This window comes from Scyliorhinus torazame, chromosome 15 (assembly GCF_047496885.1).
Source record: "Scyliorhinus torazame isolate Kashiwa2021f chromosome 15, sScyTor2.1, whole genome shotgun sequence".
Lineage (NCBI taxonomy): Eukaryota > Metazoa > Chordata > Chondrichthyes > Carcharhiniformes > Scyliorhinidae > Scyliorhinus > Scyliorhinus torazame.
In genome coordinates this window covers 9,539,934-9,557,151 of record NC_092721.1, presented here as the reverse complement: position 1 = coordinate 9,557,151, position 17,218 = coordinate 9,539,934, and the positions used below count along the sequence as shown (strand labels likewise).

General features: G+C 53.2%; 1 protein-coding gene across 2 annotated transcripts in view; it reads right to left on the bottom strand.

Annotated features, from left to right (window-relative positions):
- The window catches only part of tmtc4 (transmembrane O-mannosyltransferase targeting cadherins 4), a 72,155-nt gene that overhangs the window by 53,702 nt on the left and 1,235 nt on the right, over positions 1 to 17,218 (bottom strand). Inside the window, exons 1-2 of one of the 2 annotated variants that reach the window (XM_072476060.1) lie at positions 15,350 to 15,442; positions 14,829 to 15,042 (exon numbers count right to left, since the gene is read on the bottom strand). In XM_072476060.1, the coding sequence (XP_072332161.1) occupies positions 14,829 to 14,990 (162 nt within the window). In that variant the 5' untranslated portion in view covers positions 14,991 to 15,042; positions 15,350 to 15,442. Of the gene's footprint in view, positions 1 to 14,828; positions 15,043 to 15,349; positions 15,443 to 17,218 lie in introns of those variants that run through there. The other variant, XM_072476059.1, reaches the window with a different exon arrangement.

Sequence of the window (17,218 nt, the reverse complement as noted above, 5' to 3'; positions counted from 1 at the left end):
CCTAACAGCGAGTTCCACACCCTCACCACTCCCTAACAGCGAGTTCCACACCCTCACCACTCTCTCTAACAGCGAGTTCCACACCCTCACCACTCTCTATAACAGCGAGTTCCACACCCTCACCACTCTCTATACAGCGAGTTCCACACCCTCACCACTCTCTGTAACAGCGAGTTCCACACCCACACCACTCTCTATAACAGCGAGTTCCACACCCTCACCACTCTCTATAACAGCGAGTTCCACACCCTCACCACTCTCTATAACAGCGAGTTCCACACCCTCACCACTCTCCCTAACAGCGAGTTCCACACCCTCACCACTCTCTATAACAGCGTGTTCCACACCCTCACCACTCTCTATAACAGCGAGTTCCACACCCTCACCACTCTCCCTAACAGCGAGTTCCACACCCTCACCACTCTCCCTAACAGCGAGTTCCACACCCTCACCACTCTCTATAACAGCGAGTTCCACACCCTCACCACTCTCCCTAACAGCGAGTTCCACACCCTCACCACTCTCGATAACAGCGAGTTCCACACCCTCGCCACTCCCTAACAGCGTGTTCCACACCCACACCACTCTCTCTAACAGCGAGTTCCACACCCTCACCACTCTCTATAACAGCGAGTTCCACACCCTCACCACTCTCTATAACAGCGAGTTCCACACCCTCACCACTCCCTAACAGCGAGTTCCACACCCTCAACACTCTCTGTAACAGCGAGTTCCACACCCTCACCACTCCCTACAACAGCGAGTTCCACACCCTCACCACTCTCTATAACAGAGAGTTCCACACCCTCACCACTCTCTATAACAGCGAGTTCCACACCCACACCACTCTCTGTAACAGCGAGTTCCACACCCTCACCACTCTCTATAACAGCGAGTTCCACACCCTCACCACTCTCTGTAACAGCGAGTTCCACACCCTCACCACTCTCTATAACAGCGAGTTCCACACCCTCACCACTCTCTATAACAGCGAGTTCCACACCCTCACCACTCTCTATAACAGCGAGTTCCACACCCTCACCACTCTCTATAACAGCGAGTTCCACACCCTCACCACTCTCGACAACAGCGAGTTCCACACCCTCACCACTCTCTATAACAGCGAGTTCCACACCCTCACCACTCTCTATAACAGCGAGTTCCACACCCATACCACTCCCTAACAGCGAGTTCCACACCCTCACCACTCCCTAACAGCGAGTTCCACACCCTCACCACTCTCTCTAACAGCGAGTTCCACACCCTCACCACTCACTACAACAGCGAGTTCCACACCCTCACCACTCTCTATAACAGCGAGTTCCACACCCTCACCACTCTCTATAACAGCGAGTTCCACACCCTCACCACTCTCTATAACAGCGAGTTCCACACCCTCACCACTCTCTATAACAGCGAGTTCCACACCCTCACCATTCTCTATAACAGCGAGTTCCACACCCTCACCACTCTCTATAACAGCGAGTTCCACACCCTCACCACTCTCTAACAGTGGGTTCCACACCCTCACCACTCCCTCCAACAGCGAGTTCCACACCCTCACCACTCTCTATAACAGCGAGTTCCACACCCTCACCACTCTCTAACAGTGGGTTCCACACCTTCACCACTCCCTCCAACAGCGAGTTCCACACCCTCACCACTCCCTAACAGCGGGTTCCACACCCTCACCACTCTCTATAACAGCGAGTTCCACACCCTCACCACTCCCTAACAGCGAGTTCCACACCCTCACCACTCTCTATAACAGCGAGTTCCACACCCTCACCACTCTCTCTAACAGCGGGTTCCACACCCTCACCACTCCCTAACAGCGAGTTCCACACCCTCACCACTCTCTATAACAGCGAGTTCCACACCCTCACCACTCTCTATAACAGCGAGTTCCACACCCTCACCACTCCCTAACAGCGAGTTCCACACCCTCACCACTCTCTATAACAGCGAGTTCCACACCCTCACCGCTCTCTATAACAGCGAGTTCCACACCCTCACCACTCCCTAACAGCGAGTTCCACACCCTCACCACTCTCTATAACAGCGAGTTCCACACCCTCACCACTCTCTCTAACAGCGGGTTCCACACCCTCACCACTCCCTAACAGCGAGTTCCACACCCTCACCACTCTCTATAACAGCGAGTTCCACACCCTCACCACTCTCTATAACAGCGAGTTCCACACCCTCACCACTCCCTAACAGCGAGTTCCACACCCTCACCACTCTCTATAACAGCGAGTTCCACACCCTCACCGCTCTCTATAACAGCGAGTTCCACACCCTCACCACTCCCTAACAGCGAGTTCCACACCCTCACCACTCTCTATAACAGCGAGTTCCACACCCTCACCACTCCCTAACAGCGAGTTCCACACCCTCACCACTCTCTATAACAGCGAGTTCCACACCCTCACCACTCTCTATAACAGCGAGTTCCACACCCTCACCACTCCCTAACAGCGAGTTCCACACCCTCACCACTCTCTATAACAGCGAGTTCCACACCCTCACCACTCTCTATAACAGCGAGTTCCACACCCTCACCACTCTCTATAACAGCGAGTTCCACACCCTCACCACTCCCTAACAGCGAGTTCCACACCCTCACCACTCTCTATAACAGCGAGTTCCACACCCTCACCACTCTCTAGAACAGTGAGTTCCACACCCTCACCGCTCTCTATAACAGCGAGTTCCACACCCTCACCACTCTCTATAACAGCGAGTTCCACACCCTCACCACTCTCTATAACAGCGAGTTCCACACCATCACCTCTCTCTATAACAGCGAGTTCCACACCCTCACCACTCTCTATAACAGCGAGTTCCACACCCTCACCACTCTCTATAACAGCGAGTTCCACACCCTCACCACTCTCTAACAGTGGGTTCCACACCCTCACCACTCCCTCCAACAGCGAGTTCCACACCCTCACCACTCCCTAACAGCGAGTTCCACACCCTCACCACTCCCTAACAGCGAGTTCCACACCATCACCACTCTCTATAACAGCGAGTTCCACACCCTCACCACTCTCTGTAACAGCGAGTTCCACACCCTCACCACTCCCTAACAGCGAGTTCCACACCCTCACCACTCTCTATAACAGCGAGTTCCACACCCTCACCACTCTCTATAACAGCGAGTTCCACACCCTCACCACTCCCTAACAGCGAGTTCCACACCCTCACCACTCCCTAACAGCGAGTTCCACACCCTCACCACTCTCTCTAACAGCGAGTTCCACACCCTCACCACTCTCTATAACAGCGAGTTCCACACCCTCACCACTCTCTATACAGCGAGTTCCACACCCTCACCACTCTCTGTAACAGCGAGTTCCACACCCACACCACTCTCTATAACAGCGAGTTCCACACCCTCACCACTCTCTATAACAGCGAGTTCCACACCCTCACCACTCTCTATAACAGCGAGTTCCACACCCTCACCACTCTCCCTAACAGCGAGTTCCACACCCTCACCACTCTCTATAACAGCGTGTTCCACACCCTCACCACTCTCTATAACAGCGAGTTCCACACCCTCACCACTCTCCCTAACAGCGAGTTCCACACCCTCACCACTCTCCCTAACAGCGAGTTCCACACCCTCACCACTCTCTATAACAGCGAGTTCCACACCCTCACCACTCTCCCTAACAGCGAGTTCCACACCCTCACCACTCTCGATAACAGCGAGTTCCACACCCTCGCCACTCCCTAACAGCGTGTTCCACACCCACACCACTCTCTCTAACAGCGAGTTCCACACCCTCACCACTCTCTATAACAGCGAGTTCCACACCCTCACCACTCTCTATAACAGCGAGTTCCACACCCTCACCACTCCCTAACAGCGAGTTCCACACCCTCAACACTCTCTGAAACAGCGAGTTCCACACCCTCACCACTCCCTACAACAGCGAGTTCCACACCCTCACCACTCTCTTTAACAGAGAGTTCCACACCCTCACCACTCTCTATAACAGCGAGTTCCACACCCACACCACTCTCTGTAACAGCGAGTTCCACACCCTCACCACTCTCTATAACAGCGAGTTCCACACCCTCACCACTCTCTGTAACAGCGAGTTCCACACCCTCACCACTCTCTATAACAGCGAGTTCCACACCCTCACCACTCTCTATAACAGCGAGTTCCACACCCTCACCACTCTCTATAACAGCGAGTTCCACACCCTCACCACTCTCTATAACAGCGAGTTCCACACCCTCACCACTCTCGACAACAGCGAGTTCCACACCCTCACCACTCTCTATAACAGCGAGTTCCACACCCTCACCACTCTCTATAACAGCGAGTTCCACACCCATACCACTCCCTAACAGCGAGTTCCACACCCTCACCACTCCCTAACAGCGAGTTCCACACCCTCACCACTCTCTCTAACAGCGAGTTCCACACCCTCACCACTCACTACAACAGCGAGTTCCACACCCTCACCACTCTCTATAACAGCGAGTTCCACACCCTCACCACTCTCTATAACAGCGAGTTCCACACCCTCACCACTCTCTATAACAGCGAGTTCCACACCCTCACCACTCTCTATAACAGCGAGTTCCACACCCTCACCATTCTCTATAACAGCGAGTTCCACACCCTCACCACTCTCTATAACAGCGAGTTCCACACCCTCACCACTCTCTAACAGTGGGTTCCACACCCTCACCACTCCCTCCAACAGCGAGTTCCACACCCTCACCACTCTCTATAACAGCGAGTTCCACACCCTCACCACTCTCTAACAGTGGGTTCCACACCTTCACCACTCCCTCCAACAGCGAGTTCCACACCCTCACCACTCCCTAACAGCGGGTTCCACACCCTCACCACTCTCTATAACAGCGAGTTCCACACCCTCACCACTCCCTAACAGCGAGTTCCACACCCTCACCACTCTCTATAACAGCGAGTTCCACACCCTCACCACTCTCTCTAACAGCGGGTTCCACACCCTCACCACTCCCTAACAGCGAGTTCCACACCCTCACCACTCTCTATAACAGCGAGTTCCACACCCTCACCACTCTCTATAACAGCGAGTTCCACACCCTCACCACTCCCTAACAGCGAGTTCCACACCCTCACCACTCTCTATAACAGCGAGTTCCACACCCTCACCGCTCTCTATAACAGCGAGTTCCACACCCTCACCACTCCCTAACAGCGAGTTCCACACCCTCACCACTCTCTATAACAGCGAGTTCCACACCCTCACCACTCCCTAACAGCGAGTTCCACACCCTCACCACTCTCTATAACAGCGAGTTCCACACCCTCACCACTCTCTATAATAGCGAGTTCCACACCCTCACCACTCTCCCTAACAGCGAGTTCCACACCCTCACCACTCTCTATAACAGCGAGTTCCACACCCTCACCACTCCCTAACAGCGAGTTCCACACCCTCACCACTCCCTAACAGCGAGTTCCACACCCTCACCACTCTCTCTAACAGCGAGTTCCACAACCTCACCACTCTCTCTAACAGCGAGTTCCACACCCTCACCACTCTCTGTAACAGCGAGTTCCACACCCTCACCAGTCCCTAACAGCGAGTTCCACACCCTCACCACTCTCTATAACAGCGAGTTCCACACCCTCACCACTCTCTATAACAGCGAGTTCCACACCCTCACCACTCCCTAACAGCGAGTTCCACACCCTCACCACTCCCTAACAGCGAGTTCCACACCCTCACCACTCTCTCTAACAGCGAGTTCCACACCCTCACCACTCTCTATAACAGCGAGTTCCACACCCTCACCACTCTCTATAACAGCGAGTTCCACACCCTCACCACTCTCTATAACAGCGAGTTCCACACCCTCACCACTCTCTATACAGCGAGTTCCACACCCTCACCACTCTCTGTAACAGCGAGTTCCACACCCTCACCACTCTCCCTAACAGCGAGTTCCACACCCTCACCACTCTCTATAACAGCGAGTTCCACACCCTCACCACTCTCCCTAACAGGGAGTTCCACACCCTCACCACCCTCGATAACAGCGAGTTCCACACCCTCGCCACTCCCTAACAGCGAGTTCCACACCCTCACCACTCTCTGTAACAGCGAGTTCCACACCCACACCACTCTCTATAACAGCGAGTTCCACACCCTCACCACTCTCTATAACAGCGAGTTCCACACCCTCACCACTCTCTATAACAGCGAGTTCCACACCCTCACCACTCTCCCTAACAGCGAGTTCCACACCCTCACCACTCTCTATAACAGCGTGTTCCACACCCTCACCACTCTCTATAACAGCGAGTTCCACACCCTCACCACTCTCCCTAACAGCGAGTTCCACACCCTCACCACTCTCCCTAACAGCGAGTTCCACACCCTCACCACTCTCTATAACAGCGAGTTCCACACCCTCACCACTCTCCCTAACAGCGAGTTCCACACCCTCACCACTCTCGATAACAGCGAGTTCCACACCCTCGCCACTCCCTAACAGCGTGTTCCACACCCACACCACTCTCTCTAACAGCGAGTTCCACACCCTCACCACTCTCTATAACAGCGAGTTCCACACCCTCACCACTCTCTATAACAGCGAGTTCCACACCCTCACCACTCCCTAACAGCGAGTTCCACACCCTCAACACTCTCTGTAACAGCGAGTTCCACACCCTCACCACTCCCTACAACAGCGAGTTCCACACCCTCACCACTCTCTATAACAGAGAGTTCCACACCCTCACCACTCTCTATAACAGCGAGTTCCACACCCACACCACTCTCTGTAACAGCGAGTTCCACACCCTCACCACTCTCTATAACAGCGAGTTCCACACCCTCACCACTCTCTGTAACAGCGAGTTCCACACCCTCACCACTCTCTATAACAGCGAGTTCCACACCCTCACCACTCTCTATAACAGCGAGTTCCACACCCTCACCACTCTCTATAACAGCGAGTTCCACACCCTCACCACTCTCTATAACAGCGAGTTCCACACCCTCACCACTCTCGACAACAGCGAGTTCCACACCCTCACCACTCTCTATAACAGCGAGTTCCACACCCTCACCACTCTCTATAACAGCGAGTTCCACACCCATACCACTCCCTAACAGCGAGTTCCACACCCTCACCACTCCCTAACAGCGAGTTCCACACCCTCACCACTCTCTCTAACAGCGAGTTCCACACCCTCACCACTCACTACAACAGCGAGTTCCACACCCTCACCACTCTCTATAACAGCGAGTTCCACACCCTCACCACTCTCTATAACAGCGAGTTCCACACCCTCACCACTCTCTATAACAGCGAGTTCCACACCCTCACCACTCTCTATAACAGCGAGTTCCACACCCTCACCATTCTCTATAACAGCGAGTTCCACACCCTCACCACTCTCTATAACAGCGAGTTCCACACCCTCACCACTCTCTAACAGTGGGTTCCACACCCTCACCACTCCCTCCAACAGCGAGTTCCACACCCTCACCACTCTCTATAACAGCGAGTTCCACACCCTCACCACTCTCTAACAGTGGGTTCCACACCCTCACCACTCCCTCCAACAGCGAGTTCCACACCCTCACCACTCCCTAACAGCGGGTTCCACACCCTCACCACTCTCTATAACAGCGAGTTCCACACCCTCACCACTCCCTAACAGCGAGTTCCACACCCTCACCACTCTCTATAACAGCGAGTTCCACACCCTCACCACTCTCTCTAACAGCGGGTTCCACACCCTCACCACTCCCTAACAGCGAGTTCCACACCCTCACCACTCTCTATAACAGCGAGTTCCACACCCTCACCACTCTCTATAACAGCGAGTTCCACACCCTCACCACTCCCTAACAGCGAGTTCCACACCCTCACCACTCTCTATAACAGCGAGTTCCACACCCTCACCACTCTCTATAACAGCGAGTTCCACACCCTCACCACTCCCTAACAGCGAGTTCCACACCCTCACCACTCTCTATAACAGCGAGTTCCACACCCTCACCACTCTCTATAACAGCGAGTTCCACACCCTCACCACTCTCTATAACAGCGAGTTCCACACCCTCACCACTCCCTAACAGCGAGTTCCACACCCTCACCACTCTCTATAACAGCGAGTTCCACACCCTCACCACTCTCTAGAACAGTGAGTTCCACACCCTCACCGCTCTCTATAACAGCGAGTTCCACACCCTCACCACTCTCTATAACAGCGAGTTCCACACCCTCACCACTCTCTATAACAGCGAGTTCCACACCATCACCACTCTCCATAACAGCGAGTTCCACACCCTCACCACTCTCTATAACAGCGAGTTCCACACCCTCACCACACTCTATAACAGCGAGTTCCACACCCTCACCACTCTCTATAACAGTGGGTTCCACACCCTCACCACTCCCTCCAACAGCGAGTTCCACACCCTCACCACTCCCTAACAGCGAGTTCCACACCCTCACCACTCCCTAACAGCGAGTTCCACACCCTCACCACTCTCTCTAACAGCGAGTTCCACAACCTCACCACTCTCTCTAACAGCGAGTTCCACACCCTCACCACTCTCTGTAACAGCGAGTTCCACACCCTCACCACTCCCTAACAGCGAGTTCCACACCCTCACCACTCTCTATAACAGCGAGTTCCACACCCTCACCACTCTCTATAACAGCGAGTTCCACACCCTCACCACTCCCTAACAGCGAGTTCCACACCCTCACCACTCCCTAACAGCGAGTTCCACACCCTCACCACTCTCTCTAACAGCGAGTTCCACACCCTCACCACTCTCTCTAACAGCGAGTTCCACACCCTCACCACTCTCTATAACAGCGAGTTCCACACCCTCACCACTCTCTATAACAGCGAGTTCCACACCCTCACCACTCTCTATAACAGCGAGTTCCACACCCTCACCACTCTCTATACAGCGAGTTCCACACCCTCACCACTCTCTGTAACAGCGAGTTCCACACCCACACCACTCTCTATAACAGCGAGTTCCACACCCTCACCACTCTCTATAACAGCGAGTTCCACACCCTCACCACTCTCAATAACAGCGAGTTCCACACCCTCACCACTCTCCCTAACAGCGAGTTCCACACCCTCACCACTCTCTATAACAGCGTGTTCCACACCCTCACCACTCTCTATAACAGCGAGTTCCACACCCTCACCACTCTCCCTAACAGCGAGTTCCACACCCTCACCACTCTCCCTAACAGCGAGTTCCACACCCTCACCACTCTCTATAACAGCGAGTTCCACACCCTCACCACTCTCCCTAACAGCGAGTTCCACACCCTCACCACTCTCGATAACAGCGAGTTCCACACCCTCGCCACTCCCTAACAGCGTGTTCCACACCCACACCACTCTCTCTAACAGCGAGTTCCACACCCTCACCACTCTCTATAACAGCGAGTTCCACACCCTCACCACTCTCTATAACAGCGAGTTCCACACCCTCACCACTCCCTAACAGCGAGTTCCACACCCTCAACACTCTCTGTAACAGCGAGTTCCACACCCTCACCACTCCCTACAACAGCGAGTTCCACACCCTCACCACTCTCTATAACAGAGAGTTCCACACCCTCACCACTCTCTATAACAGCGAGTTCCACACCCACACCACTCTCTGTAACAGCGAGTTCCACACCCTCACCACTCTCTATAACAGCGAGTTCCACACCCTCACCACTCTCTGTAACAGCGAGTTCCACACCCTCACCACTCTCTATAACAGCGAGTTCCACACCCTCACCACTCTCTATAACAGCGAGTTCCACACCCTCACCACTCTCTATAACAGCGAGTTCCACACCCTCACCACTCTCTATAACAGCGAGTTCCACACCCTCACCACTCTCGACAACAGCGAGTTCCACACCCTCACCACTCTCTATAACAGCGAGTTCCACACCCTCACCACTCTCTATAACAGCGAGTTCCACACCCATACCACTCCCTAACAGCGAGTTCCACACCCTCACCACTCCCTAACAGCGAGTTCCACACCCTCACCACTCTCTCTAACAGCGAGTTCCACACCCTCACCACTCACTACAACAGCGAGTTCCACACCCTCACCACTCTCTATAACAGCGAGTTCCACACCCTCACCACTCTCTATAACAGCGAGTTCCACACCCTCACCACTCTCTATAACAGCGAGTTCCACACCCTCACCACTCTCTATAACAGCGAGTTCCACACCCTCACCATTCTCTATAACAGCGAGTTCCACACCCTCACCACTCTCTATAACAGCGAGTTCCACACCCTCACCACTCTCTAACAGTGGGTTCCACACCCTCACCACTCCCTCCAACAGCGAGTTCCACACCCTCACCACTCTCTATAACAGCGAGTTCCACACCCTCACCACTCTCTAACAGTGGGTTCCACACCCTCACCACTCCCTCCAACAGCGAGTTCCACACCCTCACCACTCCCTAACAGCGGGTTCCACACCCTCACCACTCTCTATAACAGCGAGTTCCACACCCTCACCACTCCCTAACAGCGAGTTCCACACCCTCACCACTCTCTATAACAGCGAGTTCCACACCCTCACCACTCTCTCTAACAGCGGGTTCCACACCCTCACCACTCCCTAACAGCGAGTTCCACACCCTCACCACTCTCTATAACAGCGAGTTCCACACCCTCACCACTCTCTATAACAGCGAGTTCCACACCCTCACCACTCCCTAACAGCGAGTTCCACACCCTCACCACTCTCTATAACAGCGAGTTCCACACCCTCACCGCTCTCTATAACAGCGAGTTCCACACCCTCACCACTCCCTAACAGCGAGTTCCACACCCTCACCACTCTCTATAACAGCGAGTTCCACACCCTCACCACTCCCTAACAGCGAGTTCCACACCCTCACCACTCTCTATAACAGCGAGTTCCACACCCTCACCACTCTCTATAATAGCGAGTTCCACACCCTCACCACTCTCCCTAACAGCGAGTTCCACACCCTCACCACTCTCTATAACAGCGAGTTCCACACCCTCACCACTCCCTAACAGCGAGTTCCACACCCTCACCACTCCCTAACAGCGAGTTCCACACCCTCACCACTCTCTCTAACAGCGAGTTCCACAACCTCACCACTCTCTCTAACAGCGAGTTCCACACCCTCACCACTCTCTGTAACAGCGAGTTCCACACCCTCACCAGTCCCTAACAGCGAGTTCCACACCCTCACCACTCTCTATAACAGCGAGTTCCACACCCTCACCACTCTCTATAACAGCGAGTTCCACACCCTCACCACTCCCTAACAGCGAGTTCCACACCCTCACCACTCCCTAACAGCGAGTTCCACACCCTCACCACTCTCTCTAACAGCGAGTTCCACACCCTCACCACTCTCTATAACAGCGAGTTCCACACCCTCACCACTCTCTATAACAGCGAGTTCCACACCCTCACCACTCTCTATAACAGCGAGTTCCACACCCTCACCACTCTCTATACAGCGAGTTCCACACCCTCACCACTCTCTGTAACAGCGAGTTCCACACCCACACCACTCTCTATAACAGCGAGTTCCACACCCTCACCACTCTCTATAACAGCGAGTTCCACACCCTCACCACTCTCCCTAACAGCGAGTTCCACACCCTCACCACTCTCTATAACAGCGTGTTCCACACCCTCACCACTCTCTATAACAGCGAGTTCCACACCCTCACCACTCTCCCTAACAGCGAGTTCCACACCCTCACCACTCTCCCTAACAGCGAGTTCCACACCCTCACCACTCTCTATAACAGCGAGTTCCACACCCTCACCACTCTCCCGAACAGGGAGTTCCACACCCTCACCACTCTCGATAACAGCGAGTTCCACACCCTCGCCACTCCCTAACAGCGTGTTCCACACCCACACCACTCTCTCTAACAGCGAGTTCCACACCCTCACCACTCTCTATAACAGCGAGTTCCACACCCTCACCACTCTCTATAACAGCGAGTTCCACACCCTCACCACTCCCTAACAGCGAGTTCCACACACTCACCACTCTCTGTAACAGCGAGTTCCACACCCTCACCACTCCCTACAACAGCGAGTTCCACACCCTCACCACTCTCTATAACAGAGAGTTCCACACCCTCACCACTCTCTATAACAGCGAGTTCCACACCCACACCACTCTCTGTAACAGCGAGTTCCACACCCTCACCACTCTCTATAACAGCGAGTTCCACACCCTCACCACTCTCTATAACAGCGAGTTCCACACCCTCACCACTCTCTATAACAGCGAGTTCCACACCCTCACCACTCTCTATAACAGCGAGTTCCACACCCTCACCACTCTCGACAACAGCGAGTTCCACACCCTCACCACTCTCTATAACAGCGAGTTCCACACCCTCACCACTCTCTATAACAGCGAGTTCCACACCCTCACCACTCCCTAACAGCGAGTTCCACACCCTCACCACTCTCTATAACAGCGAGTTCCACACCCTCACCACTCTCTATAACAGCGAGTTCCACACCCTCACCACTCTCTATAACAGCGAGTTCCACACCCATACCACTCCCTAACAGCGAGTTCCACACCCTCACCACTCCCTAACAGCGAGTTCCACACCCTCACCACTCTCTCTAACAGCGAGTTCCACACCCTCACCACTCACTACAACAGCGAGTTCCACACCCTCACCACTCTCTATAACAGCGAGTTCCACACCCTCACCACTCACTGTAACAGCGAGTTCCACACCCTCACCACTCCCTAACAGCGAGTTCCACACCCTCACCACTCTCTATAACAGCGAGTTCAACACCCTCACCACTCTCTATAACAGCGAGTTCCACACCCTCACCACTCTCTATAACAGCGAGTTCCACACCCTCACCACTCTCTATAACAGCGAGTTCCACACCCTCACCACTCCCTAACAGCGAGTTCCACACCCTCACCACTCTCTATAACAGCGAGTTCCACACCCTCACCACTCCCTAACAGCGAGTTCCACACCCTCACCACTCTATAACAGCGAGTTCCACACCCTCACCACTCCCTAACAGCGAGTTCCACACCCTCACCACTCTCTATAACAGCGAGTTCCACACCCTCACCACTCTCTATAACAGCGAGTTCCACACCCTCACCACTCCCCAACAGCGAGTTCCACACCCTCACCACTCTCTATAACAGCGAGTTCCACACCATCACCACTCCCTAACAGCGAGTTCCACACCCTCACCACTCCCTAACAGCGAGTTCCACACCCTCGCCACTCTCTATAACAGCGAGTTCCACATCCTCACCACTCCCTAACAGCGAGTTCCACACCCTCACCACTCTCTATAACAGCGAGTTCCACATCCTCACCACTCCCTAACAGCGAGTTCCACACCCTCACCACTCTCTATAACAGCGAGTTCCACACCCTCACCACTCTCTGTAACAGCGAGTTCCACACCCTCACCACTCCCTAACAGCGAGTTCCACACCATCACCACTCTCTATAACAGCGAGTTCCACATCCTCACCACTCTCTATAACAGCGAGTTCCACACCCTCACCACTCCCTAACAGCGAGTTCCACACCCTCACCACTCTCTATAACAGCGAGTTCCACACCCTCACCACTCCCTAACGGCGAGTTCCACACCCTCACCACTCTATAACAGCGAGTTCCACACCCTCACCACTCCCTAACAGCGGGTTCCACACCCTCACCACTCTCTATAACAGCGAGTTCCACACCCTCACCACTCTCTATAACAGCGAGTTCCACACCCTCACCACTCCCTAACAGCGAGTTCCACACCCTCACCACTCTCTATAACAGCGAGTTCCATACCATCACCACTCCCTAACAGCGAGTTCCACACCCTCACCACTCCCTAACAGCGAGTTCCACACCCTCGCCACTCTCTATAACAACGAGTTCCACATCCTCACCACTCCCTAACAGCGAGTTCCACACCCTCACCACTCTCTATAACAGCGAGTTCCACATCCTCACCACTCCCTAACAGCGAGTTCCACACCCTCACCACTCTCTATAACAGCGAGTTCCACACCCTCACCACTCTCTGTAACAGCGAGTTCCACACCCTCACCACTCCCTAACAGCGAGTTCCACACCCTGACCACTCTCTGGGTGAAGAATTTTCTCCTGAACACCTTTCTGGATTTGGTGACTGTCTTTCATTGAAGGTCTCTCGCTTTGCTCTTCCCCACAACTGGAAAGATTCTCTCTGTCTCCACTCAATCTAAACCGTTTGTCATTTTAAATATGTCCGACATCCGTCAGCTTTCTTCTTTCAAGAGAAAAGAGGCTCTGCCTCTCTGTCTTCTCCTGATAGGGAGAACCTCACATTTCTGGTACCACCCTTGCAAAATTGTTTTGCAACTTTTCCAGTGTCTCTTTAACCTTTTCGTAACACGGCAACCAGAGTATTCCAACTGGTCAATACAATTTTAGTATAACTTCTCTAGAGTGAACCTGGAGCAAATCCAAATGTTAATCTCAACAGCATTTTACATTAGCCATGTTCAATTTACTATAAATTGCTGGTTTAGCACACTGGGCTAAATCGCTGGCTTTGAAAGCAGACCAAGGCAGGCCAGCAGCACGGTTCAATTCCCTTACCAGCCTCCCCGAACAGGCGCCGGAATGTGGCGACTAGGAGCTTTTCACAGTAACTTCATTTTGAAGCCTACTTGTGACAATAAGCGATTTTCATTTCATTTCATAATAATCCAGAAATTAAGTGCCTGCCAATGTGAAATGCAAAACCACACACCTTGTTGTTGATAATGGCTTCTGAGTCATCAAAGACAAAATCTCCATCGTAACTAATGCCAAAGCACAGAAGGGCCAGTGCACCAATGATCGTCCTTGCCCAATGCTGGGGGAGCTGGGGCACTGGTAAGGTGTTGTCCAAACTCCAATCAGACTGCAACATTGTGTTAAACCTCGCACCATACCCGGAACTCTGGGATTCTCCTATCCATAACCTAGGAAGAGAAGCACAAGATCAAGATAATACATCTTTGGAAAACTTCAGGAATATCATTTTTATGGGACAAAAAATAAAAACCGTGGGCCGATTGCACCATTTAACAGATGTGCACAGCTGCCACCTCTGGTTATCCTGGGGGTTTTATGACTTGAAACGTTGTCAGTCTTCACAACACAACTCCTTCCCACCCGAGTGGATGATTTCTGACTGTCGGTCAAACTGCCTTCCGTTCTTCCATTGGCAATATTTTTATAAATGATAACGGGAAATGTTCAATGAAAACGTAAATGAAAATATTTTACTTCGGGATGATTTTTCTCTGGGATTTCTTGCTCACATCGGTGCCCTGGCGATTGGCCTTCAATTGGTGTAAACTCCAGGACAACCCCGGAGGGTTGTCAACTCCGATGATCAGTCTTTGCCTTCAGGTCCTGACACAATGAAAGCATTCCAATCGTCAAATATCTGGGCTCGCACATACATGAAAATTGGACAGTTTATTAAGCGTGGCAACACGAGCTTCACTCCAAGAGGTCCCCTCTTTCGGGGGGGGGGGGGGGGGGGGGGGGCGGGGGGGGGGAATTGCATTTCAAGTTCCACTCCGGATATTTGAGCACCAAATCCCGGATGACACTCCCAGCGCAGTTCGGAGTGAGTGTTGCACTGTTGGAGGTGCCGTCTTCCACATGAGATGTTAGACTGAGGCTAGGCGGACAAAGATCCCACGGCGCCGTTCAAAAAAAGCAAAGGGAAATTCACTGGGCCAAGATTTAGCCCCCAGTAGACATCACCAAATGGGCGACATGGTAGCACAGTGGTTAGCACTGCTGATTCACAGCCCACGGTCCCAGTTCGATTCCTGGCTTGGGTCATTGTCTTTTACGGAGTCTGCACGTTCTCCCCGTGTCTGCGTGGGTTTCCTCCGGGTGCTCCGGTTTCCTCCCACAAGTCCCGAAAGACGTGCCATTAGGTGAATTTGACATTCTGAATTCTCCCTCCGTGTACCCGAACAGGCGCCGGAATGTGGCAACTAGGGGATTTTCACAGTAACTTCATTGCAGTGTTAATGTAAACCTACTTGTGACACTAAAGATATTATTATCTGGCGGTTATCATTTTGCTGCATTTGGTAGTTTGCTCTGTGTAAATTGCCTGCCACATTTCCATCTTGAATCCTAGAAAAGTTTCAGCACAGAAGGAGGCCATTTGACCCATCTTGTCCATGACAGCCCGAGGCCCCCAGGTGCCCTTTCTAACCCCACCTTCCTGCACCCGGTCCTTAGCCCTGTAGCTTACAGCGCTTAAGGTGCAGATTCAGGTACATTTTAGAGAGTTTAGGGTCTCTGCCTCCACCACCAACTCGGGCAGCGAATTCCAGACTCCCACTGCCCTCCACGTAAAAACGTTCTTCCTCACGTCCCCCTTACACTTCTGCCACTTATCTTCAATCTATGACCCTGGTTCTAGAATTCTCCACCAAGGCAAACAATTTTATCCTGTCCACTCTATCTCTTCCCCTCATAATTCTGTACACCTCTATTACGTCCCCCTCAGATTTCTTTACCTTACAGCAGTGACTACCTTTCAAATGTGGCTGCAAAGTGGCAATGCAACGCAAGACAACCTAGGGTGTTGAAAGCCGTTAGAGAAACACAAGACTTTGCTGTTTAATTTCCACACCAATCTCATTGGAATTGACCCCCTTCAAAGAATAGAATCCCTACATGGCAGGAGGCGGCCGTTCGGCCCATTGAGTCTGCACTGACCCTACCAGGAGCACCCCACGCAGACGTGGGGATGACGTGCAAACTCCACACACTGTCACCCGGACCGGAATCGCATCTGGGTCCCTGGCGCTGTGAGGCCGCAGTGCTAACCACTGTGCCACCGTGCTGACCAGGGTCCCTGGTACTGTAAGGCCGCAGCGCTGACCACTGTGCTGACCAGGGTCCCTGGCACTGTAAGGCCGCAGCACTGACCACTGTGCCACCGTGCTGACCAGGGTCCCTGGCACTGTAAGGCCGCAGCACTGACCACTGTGCCACCGTGCTGACCGGGTCCCTGGTACTGTACGGCCGCAGCACTGACCACTGTGCCACCGTGCTGACCGGGGTCCCTGGTACTGTAAGGCCGCAGCGCTGACCACCGTGCTGACCAGGGTCCCTGGCACT